Source organism: Myxocyprinus asiaticus, chromosome 13 (genome assembly GCF_019703515.2).
Source record: "Myxocyprinus asiaticus isolate MX2 ecotype Aquarium Trade chromosome 13, UBuf_Myxa_2, whole genome shotgun sequence".
In the NCBI taxonomy this organism is placed as follows: Eukaryota; Metazoa; Chordata; class Actinopteri; order Cypriniformes; family Catostomidae; genus Myxocyprinus; species Myxocyprinus asiaticus.
Genome location: NC_059356.1, coordinates 25,404,489 through 25,427,303, shown reverse-complemented (window position 1 = coordinate 25,427,303; position 22,815 = coordinate 25,404,489). Strand labels below are relative to the sequence as shown.

Here is a 22,815-nt window from a genome sequence, read left to right as displayed (position 1 = left end):
AAAACATTTATTTAACCACAGAACCCATTTAGTATCAGAACAGCTTGTGGAACTAAACTACTGTAATGGCTTGATAATGCAAAGATGTGGCCAGGAAGGGACAGGTACTAATTAAAGTGGACCATATCTAGCAAAATTGCAGACAGATCCACATACAGTATCTGAATATAAACTGAATTAAAAAGGGTATACTGTATATGTGCTAAATATTGGCTTGATAAGATTTATGGTGAACCAGATTCTAGATCCCCATAATTCTGTGTAGATTTGATCTATTCTGAAAGCTGATTACAAACCTCCATTATCAGGTCTGTGTCAGATCAGATCAGTTTTGGAAAACAGAAACTCATTATTATTTATGTAAAGACCAAACACTGTCTAGTTTGTTGTCTTTTCTTGATTTCTAAAAAAATATTTTATACAAATTTTTCCCTACACTACATGGATATTTGTGTGGGAAAGGACATACATCACCACAGAATCCTTCATGTGACAGAAGCAGCCATTTAAATGGTGACAACTGAATAGTAAACATTCATTTTTACATGGCCTACCTTCAAATCCAAGGCATTGTCAGCAGAGATTTGTGCTTCACAGCAGAAAATGTAATACAGCCACTGACCAGTTCTCCCTTCAGCCATCTTTCTAGCTTTATCACATCCTATTATGCCTAACATTTATTTCACGGACATATGGGAAGAATGCACCTTTGCTTTGAATATGGTTAATGGATCCTAAAGGAAGAATGTCCTGGGATGCCATGCCATTGGGTTCAAGCTTTTGATGGGTCCACTGGCAATTATTTGGCTTAAAAGTGCAAAGAGTGTCTTAAGTGGCAGGTAGGACAACAGTTCAGAGAGCCCATGATGCTTCAAAGAGAATTGGCACAAATACCCTTTAATAACCTGGGGCCACATTATGAAGATAAATGCATTTCCCATGTGTCCTTAATTCATTGGTGTCCATGAGAAACTGCTATTAGTGCTTTAACACAAAGAGCAAATGCAGGGGGCCCTAAGCTAATCTAATGGAGGCTGCAGATTAAAAGAATGAAGACCATAGCAGCAGACATTCTATTTTCATAATATTTCAGCATTCGCATTGGCCTTAGGTGGTTTACCCATGGCTTTGGGAGTAGCGTAATGGAGCAGAGCAACAAGGTGAATGCAGGTCGAATCATTCACCATCTCTGGCTACAGAGCAAAGAGCACGACAGTGCACAAATGTATTAAGAGACCTTGAAAAATGTACTGTTATGCTATAAAATATTTTCCACATGTAGTATTACCTATTCCTTAAATAGTACACTTAGAACAGCAGTTATGAGCCAAACAAATGAGCATAGCAATAAACTATTTCAATAATATTTCACCAAAATATTTGCAATGGACAAAAACAACATAAGTGAATTTTAGGGCCATCTGTAGACAACACCGTATAAATTGTGGCAAATAAAGCAGCGGCAAACATTTTTATTGAATTATTTTCTAAATGACTGTATAGTGATAGGCCCCTGTTTGCAGACAGACTCATCTGCTGAGTGAGTCTATGCATTGCAGAAGACTTCCTGTTCCGACTCAGGGTCTGAGTAAACAGCACCCCCTTCCGTTTAACTAACCGAATAACTTGTGGGCAAGGAAATTATGAAAACTGTATATGAACTGGACTTCTGGTCTTAAATACGTGCTATTACATATATGCACGTTGCTAGTAGTGCAAGAAAAACTGGTATCTGTAAATGAGATAAGTGGCTAAGTATTTATAATTTGTAACTAAGTCGTGTCGTTGTTTCTAACAGTGTGTACGTGACATGCCTGAGGGGCCGTTCACACCGAACACGCCCTTGTGCTAAAAATAAATAAAGAAATAAAGCTAGACGCAGAACTGAACGCATTAGTCTCGAGAAGTGTTTTTAAAAGTTGAACTTATTTTTAAAACTTGATATGGCGTCTAAAAACGAGACGCTGAACAAAAAGAACAACGGTTAAAGACGTCCGTCTATACTATTATAAAACAACGAACGGGCGAACGAGTTCGCGTGAACGGCCCCCAAAGCACGTCGCTTACAATGGACTCAAAAAACAGACTCGTTTAAAGATAAAACTCTAAACATGCTTGAGTAACTTATCGAAACATATTTGACGAAAATTCAAAATCATCATCAATAGGAATCAAAATAAACAGTCATGAATATTCAATAAACATAAGGCGATGTGATTTCCGGAACTTCTGTCACTTCTCGGCAGTGAACAGGATTGTTGTTCCGCAATACATTTCCCAGAAGTCCATTGTGTATCGTCTGTCGGGTGTGTGAGAGAAAGATGAAAACTGGATAATCTGCAGACTTTGATTTAGCATCAATGGTGAGAGCCTACTTTATTTGACTAAATAGACACGCGAGACATATCTTATGTCGTGATGTCTTTTTAGTTAAGCCAGAGGGCTGTGTTATTTGATATATTTCGTAAAGCAATATCTGATGTTTTCTTAGAGCTGCTCGAAGAACCAACTTCATCGGCTAGCCAACAGAGCTAGCCAGCTCACTTTAGGCAACGTGATTTACAGCTACAATCAAACGAATTCTTCTTGTTTGAATTTAAACAGGTTTTTGATATGGTTTCTATATAGAAAAGTAACCAATACAATCCCTGTTGTGTGTTTTTATTTCTGTTTAATCGGATGCAGATTGGACCACGTTCACATTTTCCGCAACCACCAGCTAACAAAATTTAGGTTGTGACTCAACCTAGTGCGCTGCCTGTTTATACACCATTTGTGGGCATATTTGGCGCGTTAGAAACGCTGTCTATGTATGTATGCATGCAGTTGATAGGTTTTCAGACTAAACTAACTCACTGATGTCATGTGAGTTGTAATGTATAACTCCACGTTGCTCATTTTACAGCCTTCTTCAATGTTTGTTTATTCTGACACATGACACGGCCGATTTGTTTTGACGTTGTGTCGGGAAATGTGCCTGTTTTTCTTCACAGTTGGTGTTGTTTGGAAATATGACCACCACTATTTGGCTCTTAAAATCAACGGCGATTTTGAAAATGATCTTGTTTCAGAATTGAGCTGTTTTGAAAACAAGTCCCATAAAGGGATACAATTATCCACTAAAGGGATAGTTCACCCAAAAATGGAAATTCTCATCATTTACTCACCCTCATGTGTCTCATATTCATATGACTTCCTTCCGTGGAAACCAAACAATATCAGTTTGTCCATACTATGCAAGTAATTGATGACCAAAATTTTAAGCTCAAAAAAGCATATACAGGCGCATAATAGTAATATATAAGACTCCAGTGGTTTAATCCTTGTCTTCTGAAGTGATCCAATCAGTTTTGGGTGAAAACACTCCAAAATATAACTCCTTTTCACCGTAAATCTTCACAGCAGTCTCCTTTGTGATCTTGATTTCAAGCTCGATTACACTTCCTAGTGCCATCTAACGCTCTGCACTAGAGGTCTGCATTCCCGCGGAACTCCTGCAGGACCTGATTAGATTTCTTGTGGCGTGTGATTACATTTCCGAGTTGAAGGCGGGAGTGGACAGTACTTCCATGAGATGTGAACAGGAGCGGGCGGTCAGAAAATAGCCTGAAAAATCCGATGTGGATTTCCTTTTTTAATCCATTAATGAATGCAAAAAAAAAAAAAAAAAACTTATTTTTCTTATAATGTCAAATAAATGTTTTTTTTTTTTTTCTCCCCTTTTCTTCCCAATTTGGAATGCTCAATTCCCAATGCGCTCTAAGTCCTCGTGGTGGCGTAGTGACTCGCCTCAATCCGGGTGGCAGAGGATGAATCTCAGTTTCCTCCGTATCTGAGACCGTTAATCCACGCGCACCTTATCATGTGGCTAGTTGAGCGTGTTACCACGGATTCATAGCATGTGTGGAGGCTTCACGTTATTCCCTGCGGCATCCACGCACAACTCACCACGTGCCCCACTGAGAGCGAGAACCACACATTATAGTGACCACGAGGAGGTTACCCCATGTGACTCTACCCTCCCTAGCAACCGGGCCAATTTGGTTGCTTAGGAGACCTGGCTGGAGTCACTCAGCACCCCCTGGATTCGAACTCGCGACTACAGGGGTGGTAGTTAGCGTCAATACTCACTGAGCTACCCAGGTCCCCCCAGTCAACAGGACTTTAGAAGAAGGACAGGATGTCAAAGGATGTGAAACTTGGACTAGAAAATGGTCAATTTAGTGTTAAGAAACCAACTTCAGGCAAGTCAAATTGGCGTAATTTTCACACATCATCTGATAATAGCAATAACAGAAAAATAAAAAAATTATTTGTGAACACTTGTCTTTGCTCTATGTGGAAAACAAATGCGGGTTTGCAGGAACGGGAGCGGTCAGGAAGAAAATCACTGCGGGCAGAGAGTGGTGAACGTGGAGTAAAATTCAGTGGGAATGTTCGGATGTGAGATGAAAAACTTCAGTCCCATGCAGACCTCTACTCTGCACATGCGACAAACACTAGGAAGTGTAATCGAGTTTTATTTTGATCTGGAGACTTATGTATTACTTTTATGCTGCCTTTATGTCCTTTTTTCATATTGAAAATTTGGTTACCATTCATTTTCATTGTATAGACAAACAGACATCATATCTCCATTAAAATATCTTCATTTAAGTTCCACGGAAGAAAGAAAGACATACGAATTTGAGACCACATACTGTAAGGGTGAGTACATGATTAGATCATTCTCATATTTGGGTGAACGATTCCTTAAGTCTTTTATATCTTTCCTTTTATATCTCCTAAAATAAAGACTACTAAAATAAACACAGTTTGAAGAAGATTTGTTCATTTTCAGTTCAAAGTTTCAATGTGGATATTCTTTTTCTATTTATAAGTTTGTAGTTTAAAGTTGAACATTAATGTTTTAATTAGGGATGTCCCGATTCCAATACCTGATGAAATCAGTAACAGTGATTTGAGGTGTTTAAAGGTGCTATATGTGAGATTGACAAGCATTTGAAATGGGTACTGCAGTCCAAATTCAAAATATTGGAGAGTTGTCTGCCCCAGACTCGAAGCTCATGCGGGTTGCCAGAATGTTGACGCAACGGGAAAATTAGCCAACTCAGCATCCGTTTTAAAGGATTTCTGGGCTTTAAGCTGTCTCCATCTTCCAAATGTATCTCCAGTATTTATCCTTGTTTTACTACATCTCTGGTCATGGTGGTTTTTAGACAGATGGCGAGGCTTTTTAGGTCGGGTGGAATCTGTTATCTCTGATCAATTCGTTTGCTGGCTTCCATGGCTGCAACATGCAGTGTTGTTTGCCTGCAAACTTGTTCAAATCTGGCAATCCGGTGGTGTCGAAATACTGTTGGTGAGTGGGCAGTGGGCGGGATCACACAGGCCAAAACATAAACAGAAATTCCGGCCCAGAATGGAAATTTCAAAGTAGAATAAACTGGCTGTAGCATTGTTATCGGAGAAGCCAGTATTTCAATTTAGCATGTTTCCTAATTCTCTAATAACATATTATGGTCATTTTGTGATTTAGTAAAGTAAAAGTATTACATATAGCACCTTTCGTTTTGTGCAGTTTTACAGGTTTCCCTTTCTGTCACTCCCTGTTTTTCATGAGCATTTATGAGAAAATATTATTTTTTTTCTATTGGTCTGGAATTGTTTCCTTATGTATGTTAATTTCATTGTTGTCAGTTAACATTGTGTCTCTGTCTACCTATTAATGTAATTTTTATTTATGTTTGAAATTTGACTGATTTAAAAACTCTTGTTTACAGGCTGCAGCACATCTTTTCTACTGGGCTTTGCTGTATTATGAGCTGTAGTAAACCAACACGCTTTGATCAATTCTCAGGAGGACCTGTGGCAACCAACACTGTATCCTCACCTGACATCAACAAATGTGTAAGAGTTTAATACGTACATTTTTGAAGTTATATGGCTTCTTTAATGTATACATTCACATTTTTTCCCTTGCATCTTAATTATCTATTTTTAGACCAAAATGGAGACTAGTTTTGGATCTACATTTCCAGCAGTTCCCCAAGTAGCTAAAGGTATGTACCATCAGTTGGACTGCTTGTATATCTGGTGATTAAAAGTCCTAACAAATAAGGATCATCAAATGTACTGAGTGACCTTTAACTTTAAATGTTGTACCTCAGACCATTACGAAAGTAATTACTGCTGAATCAGCATTAAACGGATAGTTCACCCAAAAATGAAAATGTTATAATTTACTCACTATTACGATGTACTAAACCTGTCTAACTTTCGGTCATCCATGAAACATAAAGGAGATGTTAGGCAGCATGTTAGTCTCGGTCACCATTCGCTTTCATTGCATCTTTTTTTCCATATAGTAAAAGTGAATGGTCATTTTCCCTAACATCATCTTTTGTGTTCCACGGAAGCTTTAAAGCCTTTAAAGTTTTAAACAACATGAGAGTGAGTTAATGACAACAGAACTGTCATTTTTGGCTGAACAATCCTTTTGAGTGGACTGTCTGGCAACAAGATTCAATCAGTCGCTTGTATCTGTGCTCTTTCATTACAGCAGAAACTAATTACAAACAGCACCGCAGGACTCCTTCATCCTCTAGCACTCTGACATACTCCCCTCGTGATGAGGATGATGGCATGGTAATCACAACGGCAACCCTTGTCAAAACAACCAATCACATTTACATATTGAGAGATTTGAAATGCAAAGATTTACATCTCACAGTTTTGCCGTTGTCGTGCATCAAAGCAGGCTTTATCTGATACACTGTTTGGGCAGTTCTCAGTGTTTGATAAATGCAGCTGAGAAATTATTCTGCTTTGAAAGTCTTTCTGAGTAGTCTATGCACTTGACTCTAAATGAGAAAGTGGCCAAGTATACTTTTTAGACAGCTACATTCTGAATATTGGCAAACCTGTCAGCTGTTATTTCATGAATTAGACTATTAATTCTTTAAAGTGAAATATTGGTTTTAGACTTTTCACTAGTTTTCACTCCACAGCCTATGCTTTTATTCATGATTGTTGTTCAGATGGCTTTCAAATGATATTTGAAAGGGATAGTTTACCCAAAAATGAAATAATTTGCTCACCCTCATTGTCGGTCACCATCCATTTTCATTGTATGGAAAAAGATGCAACCAAAACGAATGATGACTGAGGCTTACATTCTGTCTAACATCTCCTTTTGTTTTCCACACAAGAAACAGTCATGCAGGTTTGCAGCAACACAAGGGCTAATGAATGATGACAGAATTTTCATTTTTGGGTGAACTACTCCTTTAAAAGTGTTTTAAATACATATAAACTGACTCTTTCCCTACAGCCACCCATCAGTACCCCTCGCCGCTCAGACTCTACCATTTCGGTTCGTTCCCTGCACTCTGAGTCCAACATGTCGCTGCGCTCCACCTTTTCCCTGCACGAGGAAGAGGAAGACACAGTGAGTGTCAGCAGTCGTCTGTTTCCTATACCAGTGCTTATCTGATATAGTGAAGCAAAGGAATAATAGATACAGCACCTGCGCCAAGCAGGAGCTTGACATTATTCTCTCTCCCTCTCTCTGTCCTGCCCTCTCTCTTCCTGTCCAGGAGCCGCAGGTGTTTGCGGAGCAGCCTTCCATTAAGCTTTGTTGCCAGCTGTGCTGTAGTGTGTTTAAGGACCCCGTGATCACCACCTGCGGAGTAAGTCAGCCAGCCGTCCCCTCACTTTTCCCTCAGGATAGGGCTGTCTGTCATGATCTGGTTGCTGGCCATGTATTGATTTCCCGTCAGCTTAGGCCTTGAACATGCGCCTCATTGACCCATTTCCTAGGGCACTTTCAGGATGTTAAACACAAAAGTACAAGTGTCTGTCGAGAGATGAATTACATTTAAAATAGCTGAGTGGATAAAAATGTAAAAGTCAGTGTTTATTCGCTCTTTCTCACTCACTGCTCTCTTCCTCTGTCACCTCAGCACACATTCTGCAGGCGCTGTGCCTTGACCTCAGGTAAGGATAAGAGTTCTTAATCTAAACATCTGTCTTACTTTCACCTTTCCTATGCCTCTTTGTACCAATAGCAAGGAAGTACTGGTTACTCTTTCAGTTCCTCTTCATGCTGAATCTTTATAGCTGAAGTATGTAATTTATTCACTGTTAAAATATGTTCTCATATCCTAGTTTAACATGCAGAGACAACTATAATGAGAGTTGATTTCCCCAAAAAGTGTCAACTTTGTTACTCTGTGGTGCTTTCAAATCATTGCTCTGTTTGAGCATCCTGACCAGCCAGACAAAGCAACAATGGATCAATCAGTGGTGTGAGTTTGGGGTGGGAATATCTGTTTGTTCAGCCATTGGCAGCTGGGGGAAGAGTTTGGGAAAAACTAGTTCTGCCGAAATTACACATTTCAGCTCTGATTTCACACTCTTGCTGTCATTTTGACACTACTTTCAATGGTATAGTATGTTTTGTTTTTTCGTCAAAAATATTTTGTGTTTTTCAATAGAGAAGTGCCCAGTGGATAACTCCAAGCTTACAGTGGTAGTGAATAACATAGCGGTTGCTGAGCAGATCGGTGAGCTCTTCATCCACTGCAAGTACGGCTGTCGGCCAGCTGCCTCAGGCAAGCCTGGTGCCTTTGAGGTTGACCCACTTGGCTGTCCTTTCACTATCAAGCTCAGCAGCAGGAAGTGAGAACACAGTTTCATGGTCTTTCGCAATATGGACTTTTGGTTTCTATTATTTACAGATTCTCTTGCAACATACACATGAGTTGTCATACAAATGGAAAGTAATGTCCCTGGATTGTGTGTGTTTTGTCTGTGGCAGAGATCATGAAGTAAGCTGTGACTACAGACCTGTTCGCTGCCCGAACAACCCCAACTGCCCTCCATTGCTCACCATGAATCTGGAGGCCCATCTGAAAGAGTGTGAACACATTAAGTGCCCTCATTCCAAATACGGGTATGGACGTTTTGAAAAGCCAACATTCCTTCCCTTTCAGCTCCAAAGACGTTATAGATAAAAGTGAATAAAAGCAATCTTGAATTAGTCTGTGCTGAATTTTTGCAGTTGTACCTTCATTGGGAATCAGGACACGTATGAGACGCACCTGGAGGTGTGTAAGTTTGAGGGCCTGAAAGAGTTTCTGCAACAGACGGACGACCGATTCCACGAGATGCAGGTGACACTGGCGCAGAAGGACCAGGACATCTCGTTCCTGCGCTCCATGCTAGGCAAACTCTCTGAAAAACTGGACCAGCTGGAGAAGAACTTGGAACTAAAGTTTGGTGAGTAAACAAAGCTGACTCACTGACTTTCTTTTCTGTGTAGAAAATTGAGGTTTTATGTATTTCTTATGGAAAGTTGGGAATTTTTGGGCAGGGAATTTTGAAGGGCTCATCCCTTTTTAATAATAGCCAAAAGCCTTTAGTTTGCATCACAGCTGTTAACCATGAATTCCCACTTGCTATTGGTAGTTGGAAGTAGGTGTTATTAAGGGGATGGTCATTCTCATTCTAGAGAGCATTTAATTGGACAAAAATGTAGAAACACCGCTAAATGCAAGCAAAGTGTGTCCTAAATATTTATTTTGTTTTACCAGAAGATAATTTTTTTTTTTTTTTAAATGCATTTGTGTTAATTTTGTTTACCCTTTAGGACTATGCTAGCATACAGATGACCTTAAAGCTAACAGGCATGGACTAAACTCTAAAACTCCAATTTTGATTTAATGCAGTCTTTAATGGTGCACTCAGTAATTCTTTTCCCCATTAAAAAAAAGTTTTACTCCTAAAGACATGAATTGTAATTTTGAAACATATGTATAAAATCATGACTACTCACATGGAATGAGGACTCTAGTCATATCATAGTCATATGTTTTATTCTACATGGGGCAGGGGTGCCCTCGTGGGGGCTGCCATGTTGGGATCACATGACCGGCTTGTTATTGGACACTTTCACTTTTGGATTAAATTAATCATGGCTGATAGTGAATAGTGAATTTCTTCAATGGCATTTGTAACTGAAAACTATTGATTTTGAATGATGCTGCATTAACACCACTAGGTGTCACTGTCCAAAATGACATGAACAAAAATCTATTGAGTGCACCTTTAAATGTTTACTGTTTTAGTTGGGGTTTTTTTTAAAGCCAAAAGATGTGTAGTTTCTTGCATTTTATTAAATATCATCATTGTCTTTTCTCGTGCAGATGTGCTGGATGAGAATCAGAGCAAGCTCAGTGAAGATATGATGGAGTTCCGAAGAGATGCTTCCATGTTAAATGTTGATCTATTTCCTCTTTGGTTTTCACTTAATGAGATCAATGTATAGTTGTGGTTTTGCTGTGTTAACAAGAGCTCACTAACCCATCTTTCCTTTTGCAGGATGAACTGTCCCACATTAATGCCAGGCTTAATATGGGTATACTGGGCTGTGAGTATCTTGTGCTGGTTTTTACTCTTGATTTGTTTCTGCAAGTTATGGATTAGGTCATCATCTGACTATATAAAATATGCTTTGCAGCCTACGACCCCCAACAGATCTTCAAATGCAAGGGTACCTTTGTGGGCCACCAGGGTCCAGTGTGGTGTCTGTGTGTGTATTCCACTGGTGATCTTCTCTTTAGTGGATCGTCAGATAAGACCATCAAGGTAACTCCACCTGCCATCACCACTCAGTGTGTTCCTCCTTGAGCACATCTAGATAAATCTTCTGTATATCTGTGCTCTCTACAGGTTTGGGACACATGCACCACGTACAAATGTCAGAAGACCCTAGAGGGCCATGATGGCATTGTGTTGGCATTGTGCATTCAGGGGTAAGCATGGAGATGTAGTCCTTAGGGGACAGGAGGATCTTAATTGATAACTTCCTAAAGCTCATGTTCTCTTCTTCTCTCTTTTATTTATTTATTTATTTATTTTTATTTTTTTTGCAGGAACAAGCTATACAGCGGCTCAGCTGACTGCACAATTATTGTAAGTGTTATTAAGCAATATGGTACAATATAGTCTGAATATTGCCACAACTAAAGGATGTCATTAGCAACCCCTTTAACCGTAAATATTCATTTTATAATTACATTTATAAAAGGAGTCTATCTGAACATGGCATACATCTGTGTGCTCTCTCTCCTTCAGGTTTGGGATATCCAGACTCTGCAGAAAGTGAACACCATCCGGGCGCATGACAACCCCGTGTGCACTCTGGTGTCCTCGCACAACATGCTCTTCAGCGGCTCCCTCAAAGCCATTAAGGTCAGTTGGCCGTCTGTTTGAGAGAAGATGTGCATGTCTGCAGAGACCGGCCCAATCAAGCAGCTAATATTGAGCTTTATTCTGTTCCATTTACTAATGTGATTTGTGTACACAACATGTTTTTGTGTCTGTGTGCGCTGTTTTTTATGTAAACATGCGATAGACGGACGTGACGTAACTAAAGCTTGGATATTAAAAAAAGGACAAGCCCATTGAATTGTCCAGTCTAAACTTCCTGTTTTAGTAGGAAATGCTATAACACAGTAAAAAAAACTGCACTCATCAAGCTTATTCACTGGGTCTTTAAAGTGATGTGGATGGTGTGATTGGTGCTTCAGCAGAAGAGAAGAGCACAGACCTGAGCTGCTGAGGCATGCATGAGTAGAGCAGAATTAGATCCACTCAGCTCTGAGAGCTCGTCTGAAGGGTACACGCTCTGCTCGTATCACCATGGTGATATGTGGGAGGAAGAAGGGAGTGGAGGCTTAAGTGTCGAATGATCTCATCTCCTTGGGACTTTCCAGTTGACCAATTATGGATGTTCTTGAAATGGAGCATTGCTCTCTCTCTCTCTCTCTTCTCTCTCTCTCTCTCTCTCTCTCTCTCTGTAGGTGTGGGATATTGTTGGCACGGAGCTGAAGCTAAAGAAGGAACTGACTGGCTTGAATCACTGGGTTCGTGCTCTGGTTGCTTCTCAGAATCACCTTTACAGCGGATCCTATCAAACCATAAAGGTCAGAACAGATGGAAATGTCTAAATTCAGATAGCTCTTTTTGCTGCTTAAAGGTATAATTCTCCTAGAAATTATCACTCTCACTGTTTACTTAACCTCATGTTGTCCCAAACCCATGTGACTTTTTTCTTCCGTGGAACTCAAAAGGAAGTGTTCACTTTCATTGCATTTTTTCCCACACTGAGAAAATGAGTGGTGACCAAACCCGATGCTCCTTTTGTTTTCCACTTAAGTAAAAGTAATACGGGTTTGGTACAACATGATGTCTGAATTTTCATTTTTGGGTGAACTATTCCTTTAAGAAATGCCTGATTTCACCGCAAAGGAACACACACACACGTTTATTGAGTAATAAGATGGTCAGTATTCACATAGTCCTTTTACAGGAACATCATAGTCTCAGATGAGAAGCTGTTCTCATGAATTTCTCCATTGTTGTTCAGTCTAACAGGTGAAAAAAAAGAGCAGCTTGGAGATGCCTTTTGTTGAAGGTTAGACCAAGGTGCTTGTCATTTCAAGTTGTCTAATTAACTCTAGGGACAACAAGCAGGAAGCAGAATACAGCACCGTCCTCAGTGCTTTCATCAGCAGATGCTCTGTAAGAGAAAGAATGATCACAGAGGGAGGGAGAGAGAGTGAAAGAGCAGGGTCAGTCACACAGTTTATATTTTACTGTTTTTTTTTTTTTTCATCTGGTGCATTCCAGAGCTTAGTGTTAGGGAGGGGCTATAGCCTGGCTCTCTGATTGGTGCAGCCCACGGACACTCCACCATCACCATAGTGAAGAGAGAACTGTCCTTCTTTAAGCTGTGTGGCTGTAGAGTTTCTCCATGACTAATAGAGTATTGGTCTGGATCTGTAACAAATGAAACAATAAAACATATTCTTTACATGTCTCATGCAGAATGTGTATGATAGTGTGCACACTATCAACTCTGAAAAAGAGCAAGGTTTAATATGGATTTAAGTGCAATTGTGTCTGTGCACCCTTCCCCCTCAGATCTGGGACATCCGTTCTCTGGAGTGTGTCCATGTGCTCCAGACCTCTGGAGGCAGTGTGTACTCCATTGCTGTCACCAACCATCATATAGTTTGTGGCACCTATGAAAACCTCATTCATGTAAGTGCTGTTGAACTGTTTCCATGGTCATGGAAAATCAGAGAATATCGTGGAATTCTTAAATTGTTATTTCCAGGGTTGGAGAAGTAATGGAAATTATTGAAGGGGTCATGATATGCCTTTTAGTTTTATTTTAAAATAATCCTTGAGGTTCACTTATAAAATTAGTTACGTTTTTTTGAAAACATGATCATTTTCCACCTTCATTCTGACCCTCTGTCAGAAGCGCTGGGTTTTGGTGCTGCTTCTCTTTTAAGAATTGACAGTAAACACCCACTGTTATGATTGTCTCTGTTCTTCACTGACCTGCTCTCTACTTGCCATCTGACTGGTCACCACTACTGGGTGGGGCTACTGAGGTGATAAGGTAAAGTAGGCTTTGATGTGTTGTTATGGAGGCGGTCAGATGCACATTTCTTACACAGTGTGACATCACAATGTGGAGGAAGTAGAGAATGAGTCATTTTGGGAGCTTGGTTTCAACAAATGCTTTTTTTTTCAGTGAGGAGGAAGTTTTGAGTTCTGAAACTTACAGTATGTTTTTAAAGTACAATGACCTCTTATATGTCAAAAGATCAAGGAAAATGGGATTCCTCATGTCATGACCCCTTGAAAAATCTTAAAGTCAAGGAAAATTTATAGTGAATAAACATTTTCTAGTTTCACTCTGCTCCAAATTGTTTAATTAGCTATGTTTTATTACTCTTGTAAGTGCTTATGCAGAGTAAATCTTTTTGCAAGCAAGTCATGATAATGTTTTTCAATGTAATTTTTTTTTTACATAGATGTAACAAGAGATATATTATTTCAAATGATTGGTATATACAGTTGAAGTCAGAAGTTTACATACACCTTCCCTGTTAGGTCAGTTAGGATCACTACTTTATTTTAAGAATGTGAAATGTCAGAATAATGGTAGAGCGAATGATTTATTTCAGCTTTTATTTCTTTCATCACATTCCCAGTGGGTCAGAAGTTTACATACACTTTGTTAGTATTTGGTAGCATTGCCTTTAAATTGTTTAACGTGGGTCAAACATTTTCGGTAGCCTCCCAAAAGCTTCTCACAATAAGTTGCTGTAATTTTGGCCCATTCCTCCAGACAGAACTGGTGTAACTGAGTCAGATTTGTAGGCTTTCTTGCTCGCACACGCTTTTTCAGTTCTGCCCACAAATTTTCTATCATATTGAGGTCAGGGCTTTGTGATGGGCACTCCAATACCTTGACTTTGTTGTCCTTAAGCCATTTTGCCACAACTTTGATGGTATGCTTGGGGTTATTGTCCATTTGGAAGACCCATTTGCGACCAAGCTTTAACTGCCTGGCTGACGTCTTGAGATGTTGCTTTAATATATCCACATAATTTCCTTCCTCATGATGCCATCTATTTTGTGAAGTGCACTAGTCCCTCCGGCAGCAAAGCACCCCCACAACATGATGCTGCCACCCCCATTCTTCACGGTTGGGATGGTGTTCTTCATCTTGCAAGCCTCACCCTTTTTCCTCCAAACATAGCGATGGTCATTATGGCCAAAAAGTTCAGTTTTTGTTTCATCAGACCAGCGGAAATTTAACCAAAAAGTAAGATCTTTGTCCCCATGTGCACTTGCAAACTGTAATCTGACATTTTTATGGCGGTTTTGGAGCATTGGCTACTTCTTTGTTGAGCAGCCTTTCTGGTTATGTTGTTATAGGACTCTTTTTTACTGTGGATATAGATACTTGTCTACCTGTTTCCTCCAGCATCTTCACAAGGTCCTTTGTTGTTGTTGTAGGATTGATTTGCACTTTTCGCACCAAACTATGTTAATCTCTAGGAGACAGACTACATCTCCTTCTTGAGCGGTATGATGGCTGCGTGGTCCCATGGTGTTTATACTTGCTTACTATTGTTTGTACAGATTAACGTGGTACCTTCAGGCGTTTTGAAATTTCTCCCAAAGATGAACCAGACTTGTGGAGGTCCACAATTTTTTCTGAGGTCTTGGCTGATTTCTTTTGATTTGTCCCATGATGTCAAGCAAATAGTTTGAAGGTAGGCCTTAAAATACATCCACAGGGACACTTCCAATTCAGTACACCTCCTATCAGAAGCTAATTGTCTTAAGGCTTGACATCATTTTCTGGAATTTTCCAAGCTGCTTAAAGGCACAGTTAACTTAGTATATGTAAACTTTTGACCCACTGGAATTGTAATGAAATGAAATAGTCAATTAAAAGTGAAACAATCTGTATGTAAACAATTGTTGGAAAAATTACTTGGGTCTGGACAAAGATGTCCTGAATGACTTGCCAAAACTATAGTTTGCTAATAATAAATCTGGAGTGGTTAAAAAAATGAGTTTTAATGACTTCAACCTAAGTGTATGTAAACCTCTGACTTCAACTGTATATTACAAACAAATGTAAATTTGCCCCAGCACAATAAAAGGATTTTATTTCAAATCCTTATTCAGTAATTATGAATTTCAGAAAAAGTCATGGAAAAGTAATTGAAATTCAATGGTCAAAAGGTGTGGGAACCTTATACATAGTGCTCTCATTTCTTAACTGACTGGTTTTCTGATGTGTTTTTTTTGTACTATTATCTAGGTTTGGGACATTGAGTCCAAAGAGCAGGTGCGGACGCTGACGGGCCACGTGGGCACAGTGTACGCCCTGGCTGTCATCTCCACCCCAGATCAGACCAAAGTGTTCAGTGCCTCTTATGATCGTTCTCTCAGGGTAAGGGCAAAGCTTAGGCCTGGGTGTGGAAAGTGACATTGGGTTATTTCTGCAAACTCTTTGTGATCTGATTGATTTTACTTGTGCAGGTGTGGAGCATGGACAACATGATCTGCACCCAGACTCTGCTGCGTCACCAGGGCAGCGTGACGGCGCTCGCCGTGTCCAGGGGAAGACTCTTCTCTGGGGCTGTAGACAGCACAGTGAAGGTCAGATGCTCTTAAATCACTCCTTTTATCTATCTTTTTGTCTATCAGAGCTCTAACAATGTATTCTCTGTCTCTCCTCAGGTGTGGACGTGCTAAACTCTTCAGATAATCAGCATTAGTTCCATCAATATGCAACTGAGATGCATATGCTTATGTATGAACAGAGTATGAGTAATAATGTGATTTTATCAGTTTCAAGAGAATATCGCAAAATACATTAGACCAGACAGGATTTTCTACCCATCTATCATCTTATCATTCTGGATGTGGGCATCTACCCCATGGGAACTTTTACTGCACAGCAAAGTGTGGACAAGAATGTGTGCGCGTGCTGGATACATCTTCAAGGTGCCGTTTGATTTCCATACCATTGCTGTGGAACTTATACTGGACACCTCTTGTGAGCATGGAGAACCATACCATTGGAAAGCACTCTGCATATGTCATAAATATGGCAACTCTGCATTTTATGTATTTAAATAAGATCAGTTCCTATTAACTTGGAGAGTTATTTCAAGTATTATTATTGATTTTGATCTGGATAGACTATAAGACTTCAAATCCACAAACGAAACCCATGCAGTCCAAGATCATGTTGCCTGCAGACCACTGCAATGTTTTTGCATTGCTGCTCTCAGCGGTGACTTGAACTCTGACCTTTGTGGGTTACAGTCTCATGACTGAGTGAGTGCCTAAGCTTCAGTATGATGCCAATGGAGATGCAAGGATACTTTTATACAGAGCTATCACTCTGCTTGTGCAGGAAGCGTCGTCCCAGGGCTGAATGGAGACCTACACTAAACCAACTTGGGCCTACAACAGCAGTGCATTGTTTTGAAGAACACAGTGCCCATGGCTTTAGTATAGATTTGACTGTGCCAACTGAGCAACTGCTCAGCTATTTTATAACTGCCTGTTGATCTATGTGAAACCTTTGTATGATGGTGTAATTACCTGCTCATTCATCATGCTTTTATGTAAATAATGCAATGTTTCCTTACCAAAGGCACAACTGCTTCATGCATTTCCATGTTTGTCATGGAAACCAACCAAGCAAGTAACACGTGTAATTGAAACTAGCTAAACTAGTTAAATCACTTTTAGCTAAGTAGTTATTAGTTTGACAAGTGAAGGAACTTACTAAATCATTATCAATCGTGCTAGGCTACATGGAGGAATAATTGAGGTGAATGCAGTGGCTTTGAAAGGGAATAATGCATTGTATGTTCAGTGTCCTGTGACATGGTTGGGTTCTCTCTCAAGCTCAACGGGACCAACTCAAAAGCTTCAAAAAGGCTACATAAACAGCTGCTACTTTGGATATCATGGATGCCTTTTGGTGTCATGGGGCTACCAGATGCAGCTTTCAGCAAGAGTTGTTCCTTCTCTATGTACGTTTTGAGTCAGCATTAAGACTTGTGCCTGAGAGAGGACATGAGATTGAGACTGTTCACTGCAAATATGAAAACGGTTGCTTGTATAAACCACATAAGCCGGAGTTTACCATCAAAGCAGTATCCATTTTTATTGATTGTATTAAGTGAATTGCATCTACTGTTATACTTTTATATTCAATTGCTATCTTACAGGGATAGTTCAGTCCAAAATAATAACTGTCAAAATTAACTCTGTCATCATTTACTCACCATGTTCTTTTTAAATCCATATTACACTCAATGTTAGCCTCAGTCACCATTCATTTTCATTGCATCTTTTTCATACAAAGAAAATGAATGGTGAATGAGGCTAATATTCTGCCTAACATCACCTTTTGTGTTTCACGTCAAGAAAGGCATATGTCTTTGGGAAAAGAGGTTGAGTAAATTACAATTTTTCATTTTGGGTGAACTATCCCTTAAAGTCTTTTTTAACGTGGCATTGACTCCCTCTAGTGTCCTTACATTTTCGAATTCTCAGTAAAAATAAATTGTGATAGACTCTTTGGCCTTCTGGTACCAGTAGTAATCAGATGCATTGTGTTGAGCTATTTCCAACTCGGGCTGTTGGTCTTCAGTAATTGGACTGCTGCAAGAGTGTTTATATATAATGTTTATTTAGAGCAGGTGGCTGTTGATGCAGTCACTGCAAGCACACCACTGTTCCCAAAGCCAGTCACAGCAGGTATCATACAAGTCAATGGCAGAACATCAACACAATATACAGCCTGCACACACTGAGCAGTGCAGTGCAGTTTTTTTTTTTTTTTTTTTTTTTTTTTTAAATGTCTCTGCAGATAGGATGGAAAATGGCTTTCATTATTAAATAACATCTTGCACCAACAATAAGTTTGACTTCAGTGTGTTAAGAATTTAATAATTTTTTGTCCTGTTTTTCTTCAGGTATTAAAGATGAAAAAAAAAAAAAGGAGAAGGGAGGGGGGCTGTAACAACTGAATTTACACTGGATAGAGACCAAGTCCTTTGAAGCAATAGGCATGATAAAGCATTCATAAAAGCTATTCCCACACCAGACATCTGTGCTGTGTCCACAGAGCAGACCACAACAAAAACAAATATAATTATGAACATCTGGTGGACAAAACTGAGAGACCATATATCATCTACACATCTTTTAAACATGAAAGACTTAACGACAAAATGAAACCAACTCAAGCAAGGCACATACATGTTTCAAAAAATATAACATTGCATAATATACAACTTATTTCATCTGAAGACATGGCAGTCCAAAAACTTATCACAAAATGCTATCTTAAAAAAGAAAATGAGTTCTAAAAAAATGACCATTTACAATTCAAAACACTTAGAGCCAAGAAGACACTTTAAACTCTATCTCAAATATTTGCGGTTTCATCAACAAGCCCTCTTGATGCTGCATCATTAAATACTTGTTGAAAACAACTATAATAATATATGTTCATAACTTAAATATTACAAATATTCTTTATGAGATCAGGGGAAGGGACTAAGCATTTATGGAGCTACTGCAAGTGTGTAGAGCATTGTGAGACATACACATTACCTTTGGGGGTTTTTCTATTCTAATTATGCAACCATTTCAGGACCATCATCATTTGGATACTGTGACAATTCTAATAATGAGCAGGTAGATTGTCATGGCAACATTGAGGATGGTTAGAGTAAAGAAAGGACTATGAGTTTGCTGGCAATGAGACAATGACATTCAGAGGCTTGCAAGAGATATGCTTGTGACCAGTGCTGTCATAACAGCAAACTGTGCCCTGCCAGTTACAGAAAATGGGAGCATGGTACCTGAAAACATTACATGTCTACAGAGACCAAACTTTAATGTATTCTGACTGCAAACGCATCATTCATCCTACCCTCAATATGTCCATCTAAAGTTATTTAATGTGATTCTCTGAATTTATTTAATCCAGATACTGTAATGGTTTTTAGAATGTATAGTTTAAATAATGCATAACCTGCCTAAGTTTAATTGCATCTCAGTCTAAGACTAGAGTTCTAGCTTTGGTCATTAAGGAAAAGTCTGTCTGGACAATATTGGAGGATGCAGCACTTAGCAGGCACACCATGGTACATTCTCACCCTTAAACAGCCACTGAGCAATGTGCTGACATTAAACTGCATGCAGGTTTTCAATGGATACACATCCATTTGCAGATGGAAATTGTTCATCCAACCTTCAAACACATCTGCATTGCAAACTTTCACAAAATCCTTAGTTCGCTACACTGTCCATCCAAAGCTTCTTACATGCATGTATTTTTTAAATTCCTGTTTTATGTCTTTAAAAGTCTCATGCACTCGCATTTGCAACTTCCTCATTTTGTGCTTCCTCTAACGTTCAACCTTCTCAGCCCTCAATCATTAGACCCCTCAACTGAAGAAGACTCCCATTGTGCTCACCTGTGCCTCTGAGGTCACTCATGAAGTAGAAGCCAACACAATGGCTGTGTCCGAAACCAAAAGAAGCTGCCTTAGTGCTTTGCTGCCCAGTCAGTCATTGTAGCATTTTGTGTATGAAGGCATCTCATAAGGACAATGGTTTCAGACCGAATTCCAAGACACCATAACATCATGTCTGATGATCTAAATAAAATTCAAGCGAACTTTAGAAATAACCAAGCAAATATTTTGTTAGTACAATGCTTATTTCTAATAAGAAACTAAGCTGAATAAGATGGACATTTTATTTTTATTTTACTTCATTCAACCGCTCCTTTAGATGCCATTTTTATCCTTCAACCAACGTCTGAACTGCACACACAAGGTTGTGGAATATCACAAGCAGATGGGGACACCTATTTGCCTTCAAAAACCGAAGTAACTAAGTTACTAAGTAAACCTCTTAGTAGACAAGATGTTAACTACGCAAACATTGGACATGGATTTGACTTGTTGCCTTCCTACCTCCATGTACTGCCAGCAAAGGAAGCATTTTTCAACTTTCGGACACAGCCTGTGTATCACCTTGCAAATGGTTGAGGTATGGAGATGTCGAAGGATGAGGTCATTACTCCTTGCCCAGTCAGAGCACACCAGCACTTCTAACTGGCTTAAGGTGATGCCTAACACATGGACACGGGGCCTGTCTCGCCTTGATCGCGTGTTTGCTTGTGTGTTAGCAGCACTGAAGTCACCTCTCATGTAAGGCACACAGGACACTACGCAAGTCAAGGGCAGGAACAGAGAGAGAGGGAAGGGGAAAGCTGTGCAGGAATGTATGAGTTCACACAGGCAGAAAGAGCATGGAAAAGTATAGGGTCACACAGCAGTACAGAGTGGGAGCCCAGAGCAAGCACAGAGCAGGGGGTCAAACAACCACTTCAGTCACTACATTCAACACAGCCCACAACACTCGTCTGCAGAGCACAGTCAAACATACAGATGTTTAAGCCATATGTATTTTTTTTACTTCATTATTATCATAGAAAAATCCACATATCTGTCATCAAAGTTTATATTTTTCTTAATGTCTCAACACTGTACCATTTAACATGAAATAAAAACAAAATATTTATTTTTATATATTTATATATATAACTGTACTAATGCATGACTCTCACTATGAGATTTTCTATTTATAGATACAAACTTTCCTCATGCTTACAATGTACACATACCATACTATTATTTAATATACAGTAATTATTGTTTTTCTATTATTTTACTAGTCATTGCTCATGGTAGATTGAGATATTCCAAGGACTCTGAATAGAAAAGAACAGAGATGAGTTTCTTTGTATTAAAACCCATCCTCTGCCTCTCCACCCTCTGCTCTGTCTTGGATGTCTAAATCCCTGGATGGTCTTCTGCCCATCCTGAGGTACATCAGCTCGGGGTTTGTGCAAACCAACTCGGGGGAAGAGAGGAGAGATGGGTGTTTCATGACAATGGGAAAGGAGTGGGGAAAAAAGGGAGGTGAGAGGAGCAAGGCATGAGTATTAGGAGGAGTAGATAGGTGGGTGTGTGGTTGGTCATTGTGCCCTTGTGCTCTCCCGGGGCCCTGAGGTTGTGCCACAGAGACACAGGCTGTGCTCTTCATTCCAGCATGGCATCCAACTGATCGGCCAGGTCATCGAACATGCTGCCGATGTCGTCTAGGATGCTCACTGTGCTCTTGTTTTCAGCCATTGAGCTGTGAATTATAAACACACACCCAAATATTTTACAACAACAAAACTTGCAAACAGTGGTTATGGGGCCAAGCACACACATGGCATGAACATTGTATTGCTAAGTAGATTTATTTTGTCAAAGCAGCCCAAGTGGTGAATTTAGGCAAGGTAGTTCAAAGGCTTTAAGTAAATTTGCCATTGTTTAGAACTTTATAACTTTTGGTCAATAGGAGGTGCTGTAACCAAATGGCTAGTAGGTGGCACTGTCACCAGGTTGTATCCTTGGGTATTATTGCAATGATATTATACAAAGTTTTTTTGTCTATACAAGCATTGCCAAAATACAGCCTCTTTTCCAGTTTGGCCTCTTCATGGTCAAGTTTGTTAACGTGTTACAGACAAAAAGTTTAGAAAAACAAAAAACTCAAGTTTGAGAGGCTTGGCCTGAAGATGATCTGAGACATTTCTCTTGTAACCTTAGAATAGCAAACCTGATAAAACTGATAAACATAGAATTCCACAAGCTCACAGGAATATAAACAGAGAAGAAGCATGAATTTAGGCCAAGCTGTTCCAAAGTTATAATATTTGTGGAAAAAACGTTGAAAGTAGGGCCAAACCGATATATCAGTCAGTCGATATTAGCCTTTCACTGATATATCCATATCGGCGTATATGTTTACTGATATGCGCAGATATGAAAACTTTTTCAGAACATATAATGCAGAAAACAATGCTTGAATTGGTGTCATAACGTAGTTTGTCCAGCAGAGCACGCTCAGACTCCATTGTTTACAGAGCTGAAGGTGGTTCTGCAGACAGAGCGGAGTTAGCAGTGTCATCTTGGTAAGTTGCAAACTAGTTTGTGAATAAACAATGTCCATCTTTTACCCTCCGTGACAACAAGCTTATAGCTAACTAGCTAACCACGTAGCTACTTTCATTGCTTGTCAGCTGAGTGGAAGCTAATGTGTAAACATGTATTCACCAAACTGTTTTGTTCAGGATTCACAGTTTGGTACCCCCTTCAACCGAACAATTCCAGTCGTTGCATTTATAAAATGTCATATTTAAAAGTCTGGTTTTCCACAGTTGGCAGGTGTAAATGCTTATTGTTTTACAACCTGCCCCTAATTCATCACAGTATTAAAATAGTCAGCATTTGACTGATACTAAACAGTATTGATGTTTATTTAGCTATTTATTTT

At 39.5% G+C, this 22,815-nt stretch overlaps 2 protein-coding genes across 7 annotated transcripts in view; one reads left to right on the top strand and one right to left on the bottom strand.

Annotated features, from left to right (window-relative positions):
* The first annotated feature begins 2,255 nt into the window (after positions 1-2,255).
* Positions 2,256-18,166, top strand: LOC127450158 (E3 ubiquitin-protein ligase TRAF7). Of its 6 annotated transcripts, XM_051714005.1 has the most exons (22): positions 4,386-4,508; positions 4,616-4,707; positions 5,784-5,910; positions 6,005-6,062; positions 6,563-6,648; positions 7,334-7,450; positions 7,599-7,691; positions 7,965-7,998; positions 8,499-8,682; positions 8,822-8,956; positions 9,065-9,282; positions 10,209-10,282; positions 10,384-10,432; positions 10,523-10,650; positions 10,735-10,817; positions 10,938-10,977; positions 11,140-11,256; positions 11,868-11,990; positions 12,991-13,110; positions 15,704-15,835; positions 15,925-16,044; positions 16,126-18,166. In XM_051714005.1, exons 3-22 carry the CDS (start codon positions 5,821-5,823, stop codon positions 16,138-16,140), a joined length of 2,016 nt encoding a protein of 671 aa, XP_051569965.1. In that variant the 5' UTR covers positions 4,386-4,508; positions 4,616-4,707; positions 5,784-5,820; the 3' UTR covers positions 16,141-18,166. The 6 variants fall into 6 exon arrangements, with proteins under 6 accessions (XP_051569966.1, XP_051569963.1, XP_051569967.1 ...); XM_051714006.1 differs by lacking the exons at positions 4,386-4,508; positions 4,616-4,707 and adding an exon at positions 2,256-2,363 and having other exon boundaries at positions 6,566-6,648; XM_051714003.1 differs by lacking the exons at positions 4,386-4,508; positions 4,616-4,707 and adding an exon at positions 2,256-2,363.
* The window catches only part of LOC127450157 (caskin-1-like), a 168,538-nt gene continuing 163,803 nt past the window's right edge, over positions 18,081-22,815 (bottom strand). The window contains exon 22 of the mRNA XM_051714002.1: positions 18,081-21,627. Within this exon, the coding sequence (XP_051569962.1) occupies positions 21,531-21,627 (97 nt within the window). The 3' untranslated portion in view covers positions 18,081-21,530. The remainder of the gene's footprint in view (positions 21,628-22,815) is intronic.

Coding starts and splice junctions, on each gene's coding strand:
- LOC127450158 (XM_051714003.1), top strand. CDS start 5,821: ATGAGCTGTAGTAAACCAACACGCTTTGATCAATTCTCAGGAGGACCT. Junction 10,433..10,522: donor TAATATGGGTATACTGGGCT/GTGAGTATCTTG, acceptor TATGCTTTGCAG/CCTACGACCCCCAACAGATC. Junction 10,818..10,937: donor TTGGCATTGTGCATTCAGGG/GTAAGCATGGAG, acceptor TTTTTTTTGCAG/GAACAAGCTATACAGCGGCT.